Below are 21,100 nucleotides of genomic sequence, written 5' to 3' on the forward strand. Positions count from 1 at the left end.
ATACTGTATTTATTATTTACAGAAACCTTCACTGCATATTAAAATATTGCCTGTTTTTTTAGGATTCCATGGTTTAGATTTGTTTAAATGCCACGAGAGATGTCCTAAAATGATCTAATCTCCTGCTAAGATCTAAAAAAAATTTCTTGAGGGGTGGGATAAATTCCGACATAATTTGAAAACAACCACTTTAATTAGGGATCCACTGAATTCAGGATTCTGTTTTGGATTCTGCCAAGAGTTGCCATTTTTCAGCAAAATTCGGCTGAATCCAAGTGCCTGGCCAAAACTAATATGAATCCTTAAAATCACGTGACATGAGTAAAATATTTTTTAACCAAACAATGTGCTTGCAGATCTCTTTAACACTTCCTAGACCTAATTTGCATATGTAAATTTGTATTTGAATTCAGTTCAGTACTTGGCCAAAACTTTCACAAAGGATTCGGTGCATCCCTAACAAACACAAGCTCGTAAAGAAATGAAATGTGTTTCTGCAACTTGTTTACAGTGCCCTACAAGATTTCCATTCCTTTCTAATTTAGTTAAAACTAGACTTAAAACCTAAGACATAAAACAGTGTAAAAACAGTCCCAACTACAGTGTTCCAGCCCCACAGGTATGGTAAATTCTACACTGAATTAACACTTCAAGTTAAAGAATTTGATTAAATTTGGATTTTTGTGTATACATACAATCACTGATAAATGTTTATCTGGTTTGATATTTTGACAGCTACTATTTCTAAAGAATAATATGCTATAATTCTCAAATCTTAATTGTCAATATAAATAGCTGAAATGCTTTATTAAGTCTAGAAATATGGTATATTTTCTCAAATAAGACTGCAAATTCTTCTATAGCCTCCCACAGACAGAGCCATACATCAAGTCATGATAATATGTCTCCAGGTTATTCAAGGCAAATTTATGAATAGTACATTACAATACATATGATGACAGGTATGCAGGAAAAAATAGGCATATCCTCTATAGAAATCCTTACTGCTGCTCCAATAATGTCTGGGAAGATGGTTTGTGCTCGCTGTTTTACCACTTTATACCCATATACTCCCCCTCTAAGACAATAGTAATAAGAGGGATATACTCGGTTAATAGTGCTCCTCAAGCACCTCAAAAAACCAAATATATATCTGAAATTTTTCATGAGGCAAGCTATGTTCTTAGTTCCCAAATCCACTCAGCTTTGTGACTTGTTATATAATAAGCTTCAGTCTCTCTTATCCGCTGCACCACAAATTGGTGTGGTGTTAAAATTCCCAACCCCACAGCAGTGATCAACAGAACAATGGGCAGGTAACGTCTCTCCCTGACATTACTGCTGATGAATTCAGCTGCCTGAATGGATAAGAGCTTCGTGTTTCAATGCTTCTACCAAGGCTCTGCTTTGTGCTAAACTCTGCAGGTGGAGAAGAACCACACATATTATCAAAGTGGCCAAAACTTCCCATGCTGCTTCCCAAAGTGGCATGGGTGGTTCCATTAGACAATAACCAGTTACAAGATAAGTTAAGGACAAATTATAGAATATAAGGTATAGATAAGGTCACCAAATGAAAGGGAAAAAAATATATAAGAAACATTTCACATTCATTTAACCCATTAGGAATCAATGTGTTCAAAATGAACATCCAAAATGTTTCTCGTTAGTCAAGGGCATGTTCTCAATTGCCCCCTTCTAGGTCCGGCATAACCTATTCAATTACCCTGGCTGACAAGTGTGTAATATGGGAAAAGTGAACCTCCCTAAAACAATTCTTGACTTCCAATCCTAATATTCCGTCAATACAACCATACAGTATTTTGAATGGTCTAGTGGCCCACCTATATCATTTAACAGACTGGTACATTTCAACAAATAAATCACAAAATTACGATGACAAGTCACAAGTCATTTAATAATAAATCTATCTTGATTATCACCCAAGCCATAATTTATATTATAATATATTTTTGCGATCATATATTATTTTAATATATAGCTGCATGCAGAGTTGTAAGAATGTTCAGGGTGTAAAAAATAATGTCACTGATAACAAAAGTACAGTGAATTTGAAAAAAAAAATTCCTTTAGCCTGAAATCAAACAACAAAACAAGAATGCAACTAAACAAATTACTGTAATCTAACAGTGCTGGTTATCAAGAATCTGATGAACAAAATCAAACAACAGCAGAAAAAGAATCATTGGGTACAAGAATGCAAGAGATGAAGATTGCAATTTTATATTTTATAGAAAGTCTGTCTATTGCTTTTCTTCAGAGAGTGACTATGCCTCGACTGATGGCGTGATTGATGGATAATGACATAATCTGTATACTTACAGGCTTAACATGCACAAAAGTAAAACGGTTTATGGTGGTAAGACTGGCACATCTTTTCTTTTTTTTTTTCTATTTAATTCTGCTTAGTGAAAGTGGGATCAAGATAACACCCAACCCAATTACCAAAAGTCATATCAAGACAAGCGAATTCTTTCCTTTCTATAGGACTTTTTTCTCCCAAAGGAATTCATGGATTTGGCCTACTATAAGGTGATGCATTAGCTTTGTGGATATAAGCAGTGAAGTGTCAATAACATGAATAAATACCTCTGGCATACTCCAACAACTTATAACACCTAAAATCATAACCCTTTGGAGGATAGTCTTTTCATAATTAGGTAAAAATGGAAGAAAAGTAACCTATTTATTTACCTCTTTCTAGCTAGTAACATGAAGATGTTAGTTAGTCCAGGTAACATCATATAAATTAGATATGAATGAATACTAAATGACTAGAGCAATACCTGCAAATATTGATTTCTTATGCTAGAACAATGTGTGCAACTGTCTGCGATTTGGTCAAACCAACATTACAGGATGCTGTATAATTTACAGGAAGTTTATAAAGTGCTTTAGGTCTAAATTAGAATGAGCTGCAAATCAACTCAGAAGTGGCTACATGAATTGAACAAAAAGATTTACAGCATGCAAATGTGTCATTTGAAATGACGAGTTGTACTAACTTTTTTCCTTTTTACAAAACAAGAGTTTATGTATTTATTTCAACAGTTACAGAAAATTTGCATCACTTATTGCTGTACAGTATGGGATGTACAGTATAACTGCTGCGCTGTACATTCCCCCTCTGTGCAGGGAAATCTCTGGCACTCTAGAAGTGACAAATAGGGTTGGGCGAATTTTTTCGTCTTGTTTCACTGTGAAAATGACGCCCCCTAGACTTGTATGGTGTTGCATGTCAAAAAAAATATTTTTGATGCCCATAGACTTTAATGGGCGTCAGCGGCAAATTTTTGGCAAAACAAATGGTTCAAATTCACCCAAGCCTAGTGACAAATGATTATAAAGTAGTATCCTGCCGAAATAAATGTCCAGCTCACAGTATACTTGAAGTCTTCCAGCCAAACGAAACTCTCAAAAGAGGATCGGGAAATCTGCAGTAAGTATGGTCGTATATGGCATGAAAAGCATAGAAAAGAAAGCAGAAAAAATAAGCCAAGTTCATATTTGTATGTATAAGCCCTAGGCATCTATATAGTTAATATAAATGAGCCACTGATGCAGGTTGTATGCATTACAGTTAGTATGTCTTTGCATTTACATTGTCACACCACTATTGGCAGCTATACACCAATCTCCGTACTGATGCAGAGCAAGGTGAAAAAGATGGGGTTTTACTTTGCAAACTAGTGTTAGTCTTCTGATGTAAACAACTAACAATATTTAGCAAAAGAATTAAATTAATAATTCCTACTTGTATTCTGACCTGCTACTCAGCTTTACCATAGCCATTCCTTTTATATAGAATAGTTGTTTTCTTGCTCTGAAACTATGTAAGAATTACTTGATTACTAAGACATACTGTACATAATCTTAAAAAACACCCATTTACTTGGGCGAATAGAAACCATGTTATTGCAAGTGTTACAAAAGTAACCCCAATGGAAATATAGGGAAATTGGCCTTCTAATGCATTAACAGTTCTTTGAAAAGGTTTACTCCTACCAATTCAAGCATGTGAAATTTCAAATGTGAAATATCCTTAACAACTTTATTCTTTAGCAACTTTATCCATTACAAATGGAATCAAAAACTGGTAGAGACCATTCTGCTGGAATGAAAATGCATTAGTCACAGCAAGAGCTCATCAGTAAATGATAGCTTCTGAAAGATTGAATAACAAGCCACACATTTTAATCTCAGGTTTAATAATATATGGTCAAAATTTACAGGTTTGACATGGAGTTATTGGAATAATAATGTCACAGGGAAGATTATGCTTAAAGAAATGTATCTGAATTCACGTTTTAGAATGTTTAAGTATTCTGGACATGCACCTTTATATAGTGTAAGTCCAGCAAGAGGTGTATGCAATTACAATGTTCACAGACTGAGCGGCACAGGATTCCAGTGAAATTAAAAAAAAGATTTTATTGGTCTATCATATTAAAAACAAGCACGCCTTGCATGTTTCGTATGTTATGTACTTAATCAAAGGCAAAAATCATGAATATCACATGTGAGATTTTAAAGACACGTTTCCCCCCCCCCCAATGGGGGCATGATTTGCACACACGTACGCCAACCTGTGCATAAGTAGATGAGAGGAGTTGTTTATATAAAATATATCTGGAACGGTCTAATTCCTATGACGGACGAATGGCTAGTGTCAGAGGGTTGATATCTATTACCCCGCCCTCTATGACGACATAATGCTATAGGGTCCAAGGCAGGATGGACTATAAGGGCTAATGGTCAACTGTGGACAATGGTCACTCATATAACTTATATAAGCCATACAAATAAATGATCTCCACTCTGTTACTTAGATTCCAGAGTGTCAGCATAGTGTCAGCATGTCTCTTGGTGCCCCTTTTGCAGAAGTGTTGTTCAATAGCTGTCTGTACCACAATGGCTATGTTTAGCTAACAGATGTCTACAAGGCTGTGGACAGTTGGAACCAGAAATCTCTTATGTTGCAAAACTGTACATCTTACAGGAATGTATAAATGTATATGCCAGTAAGTCTCCTCGCCAGACCATGTATGGTATTTCCATGTACCCCTTGTCATAATTACTGTAAATGCCTTCTGAAAGCTATATAATGCTTGGACCAAGAGGTGTGTCTTTGTTAAGTCCTTGGCTGACATTATGTGTGTTACTCCAACAGCTTACCCAGACAAAACTGTTATGTTGTATTATGTATGAATAAATTGCCTATTACTAAAGGTTTTCCTTTACTGAGTTTTGTCTGACACAAGGTCAAAAATGGTACTACTAAAAATACCATCAGAGTCCTATATCTTAAGACATTAAAAATATTTTTTTCGAGGAGGTTCATTACAGATTTGATTTTTATATGGCAGGTGGAAACCATATAACATACCAAAACCTATCACAGCTTTGCACCACTTTTGCGAGTGCGCAGTGTTTTTGCCGCTGTTCAGTAACTTTCAAGAAACATTTCAGTAATTTTCAGATGTAAAAAGCAGTTTTTTGACTGTAAAATGGCTTCAACCAATCTTGCTTTTTTTTACTCAGAATTTATCAGAATTTTTTCATTGATGGGTTACACCTAGTGATGGGCGAATTTGCGCCGTTTCGCTTTGCCGAAAAATTTGCGAAACGGCACCAGCGTCTCGTTTTTGACGCCGGCGCCCGTTTTTTTTAAAAAAAATTTGACGCTGGCGAATTTTTGCCGCAAATTCTCGCGGGCGTTTCGCAAATTTATTCGCTGCTGGCGAATCGCGCAAATTCGCCGCAAATTCGCCCATCACTAGTTACACCTAGTTATGGGTGAATAAATTCACCAGACACAAATTCACAGCAAATTAATTAGTGAAACTGTGGAGACAATTTTTTAATGCATTTGTGGACCAAATAGTCACGCGTATAAAAATTGACACTCGTCAAAATTATTTTGACGCCCATTGACTTTAATGCATTTCGTGAAAAATGCACAGATTCGCCCACAACTAGTTACACCATAAAAATTAAGAGCTAAAAATAATGTTGTACAATAACTTAAATATTAAATATGGTGATTGGGTGTATTTATACAACAATAAATACCTTTATAAATGCCCCATTTACTGTATTTCACACCGTGATAATATGCCCCTAAAGTGGTTCACTTTATATTAACTTTTTATATGTTTTAAAACATAGTATTCTTATTCTTAAAATGCCTTTCTCAGCTTTTTATTTCCAGCTTTCAAATGGGGGCCACCAGCAACAACAAAAAAAAAAAAACACTGGCGAGTGAGGCTACAATTTTATTAACAGTTACTTTTTTTTTTCAGGCCCTCTCTTATTCATCTTTTAGTTTTTTATTCAAACCTCTGCCTGGTTTCTAGTGCAAACTGGACCCTAGCAAGCGATAATTGCTGAAATTTCAAACCGGAGAACTGCAAGCAACAAAATAGTGACGACCTACATTATACTAGCGACTAATTTAAAGGTGAACCACCTCATTTAAAGGTGTTAATTCTCAGTTCACAGGCAATGAAGATAAGCTACATGTACCGCATGGTGAAAAATACCTCCTAAACCTGAAATTTCTAAACACATACATATGGAAAATAAACATTTTTCCATTTCCAGTAGGCTTGAATTTTTCTTCAAAATAATACATTTGAAAATTACACACACACACACACATTACTGACTTCTTCAACAAAAGAAAATAACATGATTACGTTAAACTTTAAAACCTATTTGTCCCACAAGCCATTCGACACATGCAGTTTCATGAGGAGAAAAAATAATGCTTTGCCTAGAGAAAAATGTGGTATGTACCATATGATTAGACAATATTTCAAATATATAGGTCGTACAGAGGTTATCTGCTAGAGGGCAGAAGGGTTTGATTGGGTTTTTTGCCATACAAGAAACACTGTCGAGCAGAATGTATAACTCCTTTAATATATGAATGTAGCAGTTACAGATGTAGCCTACTTTATTTGTCACGTGGGAAGCTTTTCAACCCATTACTGCGAAAAAAATAGGAGCAAAGTAACAGGGAAAAAGCCATAAAACCTGCCCAACAGCTAAAGCAATTTAAAACCATTAAAGTCTACCCAGTATTTCAGATTTTTGTTCACAATAGGCATGATACTGCAGATTAAAAATTGTAAACAATAAAGCAGTCCCTTATGCTGGAGAGGATGTAGCCACAAAGGTACGTTACATCATATTCTTTGGGCTTGTCCCAAACTGACAAAGTTCTGGCAGGATGTTGTGGACCTAATAATAGCGGTCTTTAAATCCCCCATGAATATTGCAATGCCTCACTTGTTATTAGCTCTACCTATCCCTAGACTGAAAAAGGCAGCCCAGAAATGGGTTAATCAGATATCCACAGTAGCCAGATTGGCAATTACCTCCAAATGGAAGACTCCAAAAATCCCAACCATCCAAGAAATAATTCTTATACTAGAGAGCAACAAGAAGTTTGAGGAAATGACTGCCCGCATCAACAATACGTTAGATTTGCATAGCAATATCTGGGGCGACTGGGACCATTACATGTTGACTAGAATCGACTGCTCTTAAATTATTCGGTAATTACTGATAGGCTACAGCTATGATATATGACTGCGAGCTTCATCTTCCCCCTCCCTATGTCTTTTCATCTGTTTACATTGTATTCTTTCCCTTCCCCCCCCCCCTTTTTTTTTTTTTTTTTTTTCTCTTCTTCCTTGTTTCTCCTTATGCAATTGTTGTACTGCCTTACAATTATTGTCGAATCCAATACTTTGGCGTAGTCTATTGCTATACTTAGAGGTTATGGATGGAACAGCTTGAACCCTCTGTAATGTTGATGTACCTCATACTCTGTTTTGTCTGCTTGTTTATTTTGAAAATTAATAAAAATGTAAGTTACAAAAAAAAATTGTAAACAATGAAAACTAAACATTCCATTATCGTTTCAACTAAAAATGGTATGGATATGGTATTTTTTTCCGTTACTAAGATTTTAATTGCTATTCTGCTACAGTACATACATATATTTTTAATGACATATTAAACCATCCCGCTCTGCTCCTACAAGACTAAAGTCTTCAGGGGTCATTCACTAAAATCTGAATTATCTCTTAATATCAATTAAAAATAACAAACTCCCATGCCGAATTTAGCTTATTTATTAACAAAAAAACCTTGATTTAATCTGATCGTTGGAAAAACTCCATAAAATCAAGCAAAACCCTGATTCGTATGAATTTTGAGTGAGTTTTTTGCCTGAATTTTTTTTAATTTTTGGGCTAAACCCAGCGCACACACCATGATAACTTTAAATTGGCATAAGTGCCTCTCCCATTGACTTATACAGGACCTCGACACATCTGAGATGGCAGATCAGGCTTTTTGCAGTATTGGGGTATAATAAATCTCGAAAACTTTATTTATTTTTTTTACACCAAAAATTCTAGTTTTTGCCCCAAAAAGCCCCGACCAGATAGATTTGAGGTTTTGTAAAACACTACTAAATGTGTAAGATGTCTCACTGGAATGATCCCCATGCTGTGACTTGAATTAGAGCAGGGGGATCAACTATTATACACATGGCATTACCAGATAAAGAAGAGATAAATAAACTATGACATATCTAAGGTGTAAAAGATTTGATTCATAATAAATAAAAATGTTACAGGTGAGTGGAGGTTTCCTAGAACTGGACTGGACATCATGGGGGCTAAAATATGAAACCAACAAAAAAGAGGGATACTGTATACCCGCTTTTCTGCTAATATGTTTATATACACATGGTGACCAAATTGCTTTCTATGTTGACAAATAACCTCCAAACTACACTGATGGTTTTCATCAGCAGCACGGTCTACACCAGAGCACAATAATTCAAATACTTGTTCAGGCTCCATACATGAGCATGATAACTTAGTTTGATATTGGAAAAAAATAATAGCTGTACTAATGGTTAAAATGATGCAAATATCAGTATACACCATCATTTATTAAATGGACCAGTGGAGGTGAGACAAAGACAAACATTTGAGTTGCTGCAATCTGGTCACATGTGCCTAGAATAAAAGTCCCTTGATGAAAATGACATCTATAAGTCACTGTTTGTTTAATGGCACTTGGACAAAACTGCAATTTTATATCAATTAACCTTAGAGCTGTTCAGATCAGCAGTGTTTTGAGGAATTTCTTCATTAAGATTTTTGTCCGATACTCTTTTTCACAACAATAAAACCTATGCCTGTAATTGTATGCATTTGCCCACACATAAAATCAAATGCAAAATCTGTTCTACCCAATAATTGACAAAGTCTTCTATTTTGCTTTATAACCATTTATGTGTAATAAAGAAGCAACAATAGTGACACGTTGAAATCTTTTATGTTTTTAAAAGATTGTCGGATGTTTGGTCCCAACATTCAGTGAACCTTTGCATTGCAGTAACATAACTGGCAACTGCTTTGTATGCAATGACAAATAGGAAAATGAATTTTTTCAACTGTTAACTGTCCTGAGCACAGGAATTTTCTACTGAATATGACACGGTGCTTGTTATCTTACTAAAACACTTGGTTAGACATGACTGCCTGGCTGTGCTACTTAATGCGATGGAAAAATATTTCACATGGCTTTTATGCATTCTTTCCTTGGGATTGGGAAATGGTTTTGTACATTCACTGACAGAGCATGCTGCCTTTTCTCTAAAACTCCATTTATATGGATATACTGTATACACAGGCTCTTCCAATTCTGCATTGCTTACTAACCATACAGCAATCAAGAAGTAAGGGACATATCCTGGTTTAAGCAGTAAATATACTATAAAACAAAGAATTACCATTACAGAAATGGGTCCTTATCATCTCCATAAGAATCAGGGGAATTATGTGCAAACACCCAAATTGCAGGATATTTTTTAGTGCCTACTTAGTGATGATTGAAACTTTTCGCCAAGTTGCGCCGCAAAAATGATGGCCATAGAAAAAATTGTCGCGTGTCAAAAGAATTCTGTAACCCATATGGGGGAATGTAATAAAAGTCGCAAAGAGCAAAACAATTAGCACAAATAAGAATAAAAAGTCTCATTTCGCAATGTAATACTCTTCCTTAAACTGTTATTACATTGCAAATTTTAATTGTGCATTGCCCACTTTTAAGAAGTGCTTGAAGGTGTCGTAATCTTTTGGAGCAAACATAACTTTTTCAGTAAGAAGCTTTATTACATTCACTGCGCACTGGCACAAACTATAAGATTCGCAAACCTTCTTCCACTGTCGGAAGTGGTCGCTAAACAGTTTCCGGGTTCACAAATTTGTCCGTACAGAGGCATAACTTTTCGCATTGCGAATATTTTTTCCGTTACCAACTTTTATTATATTCCCCCAAAATACTTCAACGCATTGTCACATTTTTGATATTTCATGAATTTTCTGTGAAGCGAAATCAGGTCAGTGTTGCCCATCACTAGTGCCTAGAGTAATAAGGTAAAGTAGATCAAAGTAGTAGATAAAGTACTCAATGATGGAGAGATAATCTTATACCCATATAAGTCACCAATCTTCGTGTCCAGACATAGCTGATCCCTTCACTAATCTTTGAAGTGAAGTTCAGAGGTAATTCTCATTTATTTCTCACACCACTTCATTCCACATTTAAAATTGATCACAATACTTCAGTGCCAGGGGTTATTAGGTGCTAACTGGACCCTGATTGTTAAACAAATTCTTCAGTCACTAAATACACACATGGGTTCCGTAAATGATACAGGCAGAAATCCATATGTACTCTGAAGTCTAATCTGACAGGTGAACTCTTGGAGAACTAACACCCACTATCTATTCTATTGTAGGGCATTAGGGATGTAGCGAACCGCCGAGTATGTGTTCGCGAACGCCGCGAACGCCGTTCGCGAACACCGGCAAAAAATGCGAACAGTTCGCGAACAGTTCGCGAACTTCGAACATCCGAAAATCGTTCGATTCGAACGATCGAAGGATTTTAATCGTTCGATTGAACGATTTTCGTTCGAATCGAACGATCGAAGCCATTCGATCGAATGATTTCATTCAATCCAATGGCTTCGATCGTTCGATTCGAACGAAAATCGTTCGATTTTAGCGATCGAATGGTCGAACGATTTTGACGCGAACGCCTATTGGCGAACGTCGCGCGACGTTCGCGAACTTGCGGCGGACGCGAACAGCCGATGTTCGCCGCAGAACAGTTCGCTACATCCCTATAGGGCATAGGACTGTTTATACTACATCTACCATACATTTATCTTACACTATGAAGGGATAGTATTATTCTATCTAGTCCTCATTCACACCTTTATCTGAAGTGTTCTACTAACTTCAAGGGGGCAAATTCACTAAGGCGCGAAGCGCCGAACGCTAGCGTTAATTCGCTAGCGTTTGGCATTTTCGCTACTGCGCAAATTCACTAACGAACGCTGGCGTAGTTTCGCTAGTGTTACTTCGCAACCTTACGCCAGGCGAATCTTCGATAGCGACGAAACTACGCAAATACACTAACTTGCGCAGTGTACTGAACGCTACCTTTTACGCTAGACTTCCTTCGCCACCTCAGACCTGGCGAATCGCAATAGAGTAGATAGGGATTGTTTCAAAAAAAGTCAATTTTTTTTCTAAGTCCCAAAAAACGCTGGCGTGTTTTCTACATGATGGGTGATAGGCTGAAAAAGATCGAAAAATTTTTGGGGCTCCCCTTCCTCCCCCCTACATTTCCTGACTCATGGCAACTTACCTAGACAGTGGGCACATGTGTAGGGCAAAATAAAATTTTTATTTGCTGATTTGAAGGTTTACTGGGCATTTGTAGTGCAGATACGTGTTCCTCCATTGAAATTTGAATTTCGAGCCGTATGCAAATTAGCCTTCGCTAGCGCAACTTCGCTTTATATAGTGAATCAACGCTAGCGCAACTTCACAACCTTACGCTACCCTGTGCGCAACTTCGGATTTTAGTGAATTTGCGGAGCCCTGGCGAAACTACGCCTGGCGAAGTGTGGCGAAGTGCGGCGAAGTGCGGCGAAGTGCGGCGAAGTTGCGCCTGGCGCAACTTCGCATCTTAGTGAATTTGCCCCCAAGGGACTTCATTTTTACAAAAGCCTTTTAACTGTGTTTTCCTCCCATCTTGCATCCTCCTACAGCCTGTAATCTTGCTAAACTGATTGCCAGTGTATCTATCATTTGTTTAAAATAAGATAATTTAAAATACAAAACCTTTCATAATACAATGCTGTGGTGTTACTGATAAAGACGTTTTATACATTGGGAGTTATCTTGCCCAGTTTATATTATCACCTTCCTGGCATAGTCTTGGGTCCAGACTATCGAGCTAACTGCACTTGCTTTCAATCATCTAATAGCAAGAAGTTTATTAATAATATATATTTTACCTTATATTCTAGATTACTATATAGTTACATATTGTAATTACAGTATTTAATTATCATGCGAAACATGGAACGCAGTAATAATTAGTTATGAGTGAATCTGTGCCGAAAAATTTGCAAAATGCATCGAAGTCAATAAGCTTCAAAATAATTTTTATATGCACGAATATTTGATCCAAATGCATTAAAGTCAATGGGCGTCCAAATAATTTTGAAGTTTTATGCACGCGACAATTTTGACCACAACAACTTTTTTTGATGTGGTTGATATTTCACTGGTGAATTCTCCATTCTCTTACACATTCTAATAATAACAACCCCATTTGAGGTATCCTCACAGGCTGAGTTATTCTGACAGATCTTTTCAACCTTCAACCCTTGAAAGATACTGTAGCTAAAACATTCAGGATATAGTAGATGATGAAAACTGGGAAAAATAGTACTAGTGTTCTTTTCCAACACATTGTACAAACATATTAAATCTGTACAAACATAAATCTGTTTATTCCTATGACTATAACAATGCCACATACTTTTTGTGCTTTTAGGACTGGTTTGTAATCTGCTATTATGCTCAAAAAGCATGGATTACCTTAAATAAGGGGATTTGTAATACAGATAAATCTCTAAGAGTCCTGTCACAGGAGCACAAGGACAGATGGGTTAATGCAGGAGCCAGGATGGCTTCATAAATTAAAAATTAAGATGGTCCATCCCATTGGTTCTCCCCTTCCCTGCCTTATCCCTCCCCTATCAGTTCCAGTTAGAATAGCTGCAAATACCTGGTGCAATTATCTTGAGGGTGGGGCACCATGTGCTGCCATGACAGGACTCCTAGAAATGGATTTCTCTGTGAGTATTACAATCCTCTTTTCTCTACGAGTCCCTACGCAGCACAGGGACAGATGGGTTAGTCCAAAGTACAGAGAGAGAGAGAGGCTGGGCATATATAGAATTGGAGGAGTACAGAGTCGAACAGGATGAGTACAGAATAAGTAAGTAACTGCTCTAACATGGCAGAAACTGGCAGTGAATACCACTAACTGATTGGAGAACATTGCAGCCAAATGCCACATCTGCTGAAGTTTGTGAAGGTGTGAAGTGACGACCAGGCCACCTTGCAGAGTTGTTCTGCTGAGGCCTCATGCAACAAGACCCATGACATACTGAGTGCTCTCATTGAATGCACTGCGACTTTGAAGGGAACTGGCTGCCCCTTGATTTGGTGCACCTTTGCAATCAGAGGCTTGATTCATCTGGCGATTTTGTGTTTGGACACATTGGAACCCTTTTTACCATATAGAATAAAGAGTGCATCAGACTTCCAAAATTTCCAGTGTTCTGTATTTGTAGAACTTCAGGGCCTTGACTACATCCATATCATCCTTGTAAAGAAGGCACTTGGCTCCTGTGGTTGGCTTTGGGCAGAGGGAAGATAGCACAATTTCCTGGTTTATGTGGAAAGATGAGTTGATTTTTGGTACGAATGTTGGCATGGTTCTTAGGACCACCTTGTACAGGGTGGTTTATGGCTCAAGGCCCCTAGTTCAGATACTCATCGGACTGAGGAAATAACTACCAGGAAGGTTACCTTCCACATTAGTAGCTGTAGGCTGATGGAAGCCAGTGGTTCAAACGGTTCAGCTTGAGGTACCTTAAGTACTAAATTGAGGTGAAATGGTGGCATGGGTTGACGAAAAGGGGGAATTGATGTGAGAGGAATAAATGTGTTAACTTCCTGGCACAATGCCAATGGGACTTACAAGAATAGTGACAGTGCCAAGACCTGTACCTTGAGTGAGTTAATCCAAGGGCTCCTGTCTAGTCCTGCTTGGATGAACTCTAGTAAGGTTGGTATCCTGCATGTGGTTTGGCTGAGCAAGTTGTGCTGGCATCAGCTGATGAAGGTGCACCGTGTGCGGTAATAGGACTAGATGGTCGTTGACTTGTAGGCTTGCAAAAGAGTGTTAGTTACTCTGTCTGAGAATCCCTGTAGTTTCCAGGTGGTGCTCTCAAAAGCCATCTCGTGAGTGATTTCAGGTTGGGGTGTCTGTACTGGTCCTGGAGTAGGAGGTCTTCCCTTTCAGGAAGAAGCCACGGCTGCATCACTGAAAGGCTCATTAGGTCTGAGAACCAGGCTCTCCTGGGCCAGTGTGGAGTAATCACTAGTGATGAACATAATCTTTTGTCTAGTTTCACCGCAAAAAATAACACCCATATACTTCAATTGGGGGAAAAAAATGTCATCCATACAGTTCAATGCATTTCGACAGAGTTTTGCCGTTTTGCGAATTTTGGGCAAAGCGAAATGGGTCAGATTTGCCCATCATTGGTAATCATGATGGATGTGGCATGGAACTGTTATAGTCTGCATAGTACATGGTGAATCATGGGAATTGGTGGGAAAATGCAACTCTGTCTAACGTCCATGGCATCGCCATTGTGTCAGCTTCTAATGCCTCATGGTCCCAGTACCTGGAGCAGTATCTGGGAACCTGTTTGTTGAAACAGGACTCCTTCAGGACTATTTGTGGTGCCCCCCACTGCATGCTGAGCTGGTGAAACACTTCTGCATTGAGGGACCATTCTTCTGGGTCTAGGAAGTAGCGGCTGAGGAGGTCTGCCTCCCAGTTGAGTTGGTTGGGAATGTGCAGGAATGGTTTTCTGCCCATCGTAGTACCCATTGTATTTCCAATCACACTGCATTGCTGCGTGTACCCCCTTGGTGGTTTATGTATGCCATCACTGTGGCATTGTCTGATTGGACTTTTATTGGGCAGTGCTGGAGAAGGAGGGTCCAATGTGAGAGGGCAACATAGACTGCCCAGATTTTGAGCACATTAATGTGCAGCTTTGTCTCATCATGTCCACTTGCCTTTGAATTTGTGATGCCTGTAAATGCCTACCCAGGCTGGTGTCTGTGGTGACAACTGACCAGTGTGAGACTGAGCAAACACTCCCTCTTTTGAGGTTGGTAACCAGAAACCACCAACATAAGTATTGTCTGGTTTATTGTGATAGGGTGATGCAGGCTTTGAGATTGTGATGTAGTCTGCTCCATTTGTGGAGGAACTCTAGTTGGAGGCCACGCATGTGGAATTGTGATCACCTCTATGGATGTAGTCATGAGGCCTCGAAGGCGCATGCAAATCCTTGCTTTTAGTTGTCTTTGTATAAATGCCTGTTGCACAGCTGACTTCAACTTGTCTATTTTTTGCTCTGTGAGGGATACTGTGTGTGTTTTGGAGTTGAACTGCATCCCTAGAAATACAATTGTCTGGGAGGGTGTTAGTGTGCTTTTTGTGTAGTTTATTAAGCAGCCATGTGAAGCAAGAATTTGGATGCATTTGAGTGTTGCTTGTTGCTGCTTTGAGGGATGGTGACCTCACTAGAGATTTTCAAGGTAGAACAATATGCATAGATGTTGTAGTCTCATGTGGGCTACTAGTGCTGCCATGATCTTTGTAAAAACTGTCAGCATTGTGGTGAGTCCAAATAGGAGTGCTTGGAATTGGTAAAGGCCACGAGGGCTGTAAAGCACAGGAATTGTTAGTGCTCTCTGTGGATGGGTACATGTATGTAGGCATCGGTAAGATCTATGGATGTGAAAAAATCCCCTCTCCCTATGTTGTTGATGATAGGCCTGAGGGATTCCATATTAAACACTGGGATGTGGAGGGGGATTTGAGGTCTAGAACCAGCCTGACCTTTCCTTCTTTTTTTGCCACTAGCAATAGGTTTGAATAGAAACCTTTTTTGTCTCTGTTGTGGTGGCCCTTGAATGATTGCCTTGGTGGAGAGAGCATGACCATTTAGACTTGTTGTAGTAGTACACAACCTTTGGGAGTGCTAGGGGGGGCCTGGATCTCATGAATCTCTGGCTGAGTGGTGTCTTGAAATTAATTTGGTTATCCTGTGGAGATGACTTGTTGTACCCACTTGTCTGAAGTAGTGTGAATCCACTCTTCCTTCAACAAGGACAGCCCTCCTACTGTCATCTCCATGCCAGGAAGGGGTAGTCCTCATTGGTCCTTTACTTTGTCAGCTGCACCCTTGAAGGAAAGTTCTTGGTATGACCAGTTTTTTTTTGAGGATCAGAAGTCTTTGGTAGTGCTTGGGTATGTATTCTAGCCCTGGGAACATTGAGAGGTTTTGCGGCTGAAAATATTGTGATAGAAAAGGGTGGCAGAAAGTTGCTATTTTCCCCAGTAATTTTGTAAATTTTTGATTCCAAATTGGGGCTTAACAAAGATGTCCCCTTAAAGGGTAGTGCCACCAAGTTTTTTTTGGATGCCAGGTTGGCATTCCAGGTTTTCATCCATAAAGACCGTCTTTATGGATAAAAACCTGGAGAATGTCCATAGAGGAGTCGCAAAGAAAATGGATTGCATTAGTGACTTTTGATAAGTGAGAGTACACATCAAAATCCAGGTTGTCGCCACTAAGGCTTCCTCTAACCAAAGGACTAATATATGGGTGATGCATGCTGAAGCCACCATGGGTTTAAAGGCATATGTAGTAAAGGAAAAAATGTTTTTGAGCAGGTGTTCTGCTTTCGGGTCCATCAGGTCCTTTATCGATGTTCCATCCTAAAGGGGGATGGTAGTTCTTTTGGCTAGGTGTGCAAATGGAGCATCCACTTTAGAAAGACACTTGTCTCGAGGAGCTTGCTCAGTCTGGTATAATATGTCAACTGTCTTGTCTTCGGACAGTAGTCTGTTGGGGGTTGCCCATTTTTTCTGAATGGTTTCAGCAATTATGTTGTGTACTAGAAAGCTGTTTCTTGCCAAACAGCTTATCTAATATTTTGAGTTCTTTTGTTCCTCCTGAATTCCTAATGAATGGAACTTATCTGAAAGTGCATTGACTGCCTCTGTTTTTAATTTGTGTGAGCGTTCTGTAACTAGTGGGGGGGTCAGAGCCTTTGTCTTCCCAATCGCTACCTGCATCATGCAGAACTCCTTGCTCCTCAGAGGATATGTCCTGTGAGCCATATGGCTGTGCTGGACGAGTTGAGGGCATGGTCACCTTGTCTTGAGCCGGTTGAGCTATATATATGGGCGCTAATTATAGTAGCTGTCATGCCTATGTTAGTGGACTGAAAGGTTTGTAGCCAGTCAGGCATCTGTGGCAGTGGGTTCCCCCAGTGATGTGGACTGTTCTGAGCTATTGGAGGGTTATGCTTCTTTGAAGACTGTTGCTCTGCATCCTTTGGACGTTTGTAAGCCCTTTTGAAGTTCCATTGGGTTCCTTATTCTTAAACCCCTATGCACTTTCTTTGAGCTTTGTTGGGGATTTTTCCTGCTTACCTGCCTTGTTAGGCTGGCAGTCAGGTAATCAGAGAGTATTAAATCAGAAATATATAATTTCTTTTTTATATACTAAATTATAGAAAGTAAACAAGAAAGTAATTAAAAAAGATGGTTAGGGGGATTATGCCCCTGTGAAGTAAAGTAAGGTAAAGTTATGCCTCTGTGAGGTATAGCAGTTTCTGCTATGGAACTGAATAGTAGGGGATGCTGCTCATGTGACACATTTTGTGTAAAATTCTGTTTTTTCATATTACAGTGCTGATATTGCACATATTCATTAAAGTACCTCTGGCTATTTATTGCTGAACTATGTATAAAGAGTATTTTACAGAAGGAGGCGTGACATTTTAGAGCTGTGGAAGAGCTCTTAGAGCTCTTCTGATGTACTGTGGCAAACAATTCTGCCGCCAATCTTTTTTTTATTTAAGAGAGCCCGCTTGGGGATAAATATCTCAACCAAGAAGGCTTTTTTTCCCTGAAACCACCGTGTGAGTTCCGTAACTCCTGCAGGGTTTGCTTCATTGCGTGAGCATTAGTAAATTAGTCCCTATATATCACAACGAGAACCAAAGCTCATGAACTGATGATTGTGGAAAAAAACAGTCACATAAATTAAATAAAATGTTTCAAAGCGCTATAGTTTCAAAGTTTTTATAAACAAAGCTTTTTCTTTAAACAACAACAATAAAGGGATCAACAAGATTATTTATTTGCATGAGATAGATTATGGGAACTTTGACCTTAATTTGCAGTAAAACAAAAAATATCTAGTTATATTTCTTTTTGAATTTTCCAGTATATTCCTAGAAAATTCTGTACTAAGAAATTCAAGATACTGTTTTTGCCGAGCACCATTTAGCACAAAATCACAATGAGCTTAAACATTTGCTGCAATATTTTGCTTCAGGGACCTTGGATCAACATTAAGATTGAAAAAAAACCCTAACATTTAAATTCTGCTAATTCTGCCTTGGTGCTTTGGAAACGGTTTACTTCAATATGACTTTCCAGCAAACGTATTTCAGTTCTAGTCAAAGGAATGTAATTTCTGCCTTTTATGTTATTTTCCATTTTGAGTTTATATTTTAATAGAGCCAAGTCAATGTACTCTACCACAAAAACAAAAGCAGACACCTGTTGCCAAAGCCAATATTCTAAGAATCAAAACATTTAAAAAACATTACCTGTCCACAAGCCAGACCCATGCCCCTCTCTCCCATTCCATGGGGGCAAGAAAGATTTAACTCCAGAGCATTGGCACCAGAAGCCTGAAAACATGAAGGGAAATTAATTTAGAACATTTCTAGATATACAAGTACAACAACTATACCAGCATTGCAATTACACCTTTACATCAAATAATCTCAGTTGGAAATCTTATGGTTTCCTATTCATGTCACATGTAGTATACCTACATAAAGCCCTACATTTTCCTTCTGTACTAAATTTTCAAAAGAAATTTAAAAGCACAGAAAAAAAATGTTTGGGATATATTATCCAAAAACCCAAAGCTAACTCCTTTACTATCTTGTTTCAATAAACAGTTCTTTATTTTTGACTGAATTGCTTTTTTCAATATTATACTGAAGCAAAGGAATCATTTAAAAAAATTAAGGGATCTTCTATCCAGAAACCCAATGCTTTTTTCCTTTCGTATCTTGTTTACACAGTTATTTATTTTTGACTGGATTGCTTTTTTCTGTGGTCATCATAAAGTTATTGTATTTGATGTTAACTATGATACCTTGAATAAAAACTGATAATGAAAATCCTTTTAGGTTTTTTAATGATATTTTTTTATGGTGTTCCACATTATTGGAGGACATCGAACAACTACTGTTTGCACAAACAGTTTATTTAGCAAAAGATAACCTGACTTAAAAACTCTAATTTTTCTCGTTATTTAAAAAAAAAAAAAACTCCCAACCATGATTTGGCTTAATTTACTAACAAATTTGAACAAAAGTTGTACAGTATGTGTGAGAAAAGTCTAGACAAAATCTTTAGACAAATTGTATGACTTTTTTTGAATTGTCTCCTGAAAACCACACTTTTTTGGGTTTTTTAGATGAAAACCAGTGTCAAACAGCCAAAAACCTCCAAACATCATGAAGACAAAAAACATCTACCAATTGTAAGCAGCTTTGAAGCATTAATAAATCTATAAACAATACATATTTCCTCTAAGAATTTTTACCCATAAAAACTCATCCAGAAAAATTTGAGCCTTAATAAATATGCCCCTAAATATACATCGAGGCCTTTTCCGTACTGATATGTTGAGATAGCAATAAATTTATCATTCAGGATATAAAGAACGTTACCCTAAACTTTTATCAACATTCATTAATCTTACAGTGGACCTTAACTTGCCATTGTTAATTTTCTACCTTTGTCTACTGGTGGATCTCTACATGAATGTTGGTCATGATTGCGACTTATTTCCTTGTGTTCTGTTTTTAATATTATAATATTTATGTTGTTGTAAAAGAAAAAATGTTATAGCTGTGCCTTTAGCCAACACTTTACTACTGGTCTGTAAAACAAACAAAATCATCAGGGGGTATTTCTAAAAAAAAAAGTATTTAAATTGTTCATTAGACTAACTTTTGAATCAGTAATTATGTTCTTTCTAAACTTGTTTAAGTTATTGGTAAGAGCAGTCTCTCATTTCAGATGTTCACTGTTTGTTTATTTTGAGACTATGCTGCAATTATGCATTAAATGCCTGCTTAATGCTATTGGGCTGGCCCAGGACAAAATCATTTCTGTAATGTCCACTATTACTGGGCTACCAGGTTGGTTCTTGTGATATGTTTCTATTTATAAGGCCTCTATCATTGGTTATATTATATAGTTTCTGCTTATAGCGGCATATTGTTACTTTGAAACTCTCCTTTTATTACTGTACTGTACATAGTTATAACTGTTAAAACAAATTAACACTTATGAACAGTGGATAAAAAACTTACATGCAGCTAAAATTAGTTTACTTGTGCCTGAAAAAATGTGAATTTATTTTAACATTTAACAATTTTTTAAATGGTGTAACTTTTCTAAAAAAAATTGTCTTTACTATTTTGTAAATATATATATTTCAATATAGCCATACTTTATGGCTAGGGCTTTTCATAAAATATAATTTTGCATTGGAAGAGATATGCCTAGCTTTAGGTAATAAAGTGAACACATTTTTGAAAATATATGTATTTAGGTATGCTTAAATGGTAGAAAATAACTGCTCAATTAGTCTTGAGAAAAAAATATATAAATGAGGAGAAAAAATGTGGCAGGAAAATGTGATCTACTTATTTGTGGCACACTGCAGGAATTTTGTGTGCTCTTTGTCTACTCCCTCTTATCTTTC

General features: G+C 37.6%; 1 protein-coding gene across 1 annotated transcript in view; it reads right to left on the reverse strand.

Annotated features, from left to right (window-relative positions):
• The window catches only part of dpyd.L (dihydropyrimidine dehydrogenase L homeolog), a 404,384-nt gene that overhangs the window by 112,159 nt on the left and 271,125 nt on the right, over positions 1-21,100 (reverse strand). The window contains exon 16 of the mRNA XM_041590529.1: positions 18,918-19,001. Coding sequence (XP_041446463.1) covers positions 18,918-19,001 — 84 coding nt within the window. The remainder of the gene's footprint in view (positions 1-18,917; positions 19,002-21,100) is intronic.

This window comes from Xenopus laevis, chromosome 4L (genome assembly GCF_017654675.1).
Source record: "Xenopus laevis strain J_2021 chromosome 4L, Xenopus_laevis_v10.1, whole genome shotgun sequence".
NCBI classification, from domain to species: domain Eukaryota; kingdom Metazoa; phylum Chordata; class Amphibia; order Anura; family Pipidae; genus Xenopus; species Xenopus laevis.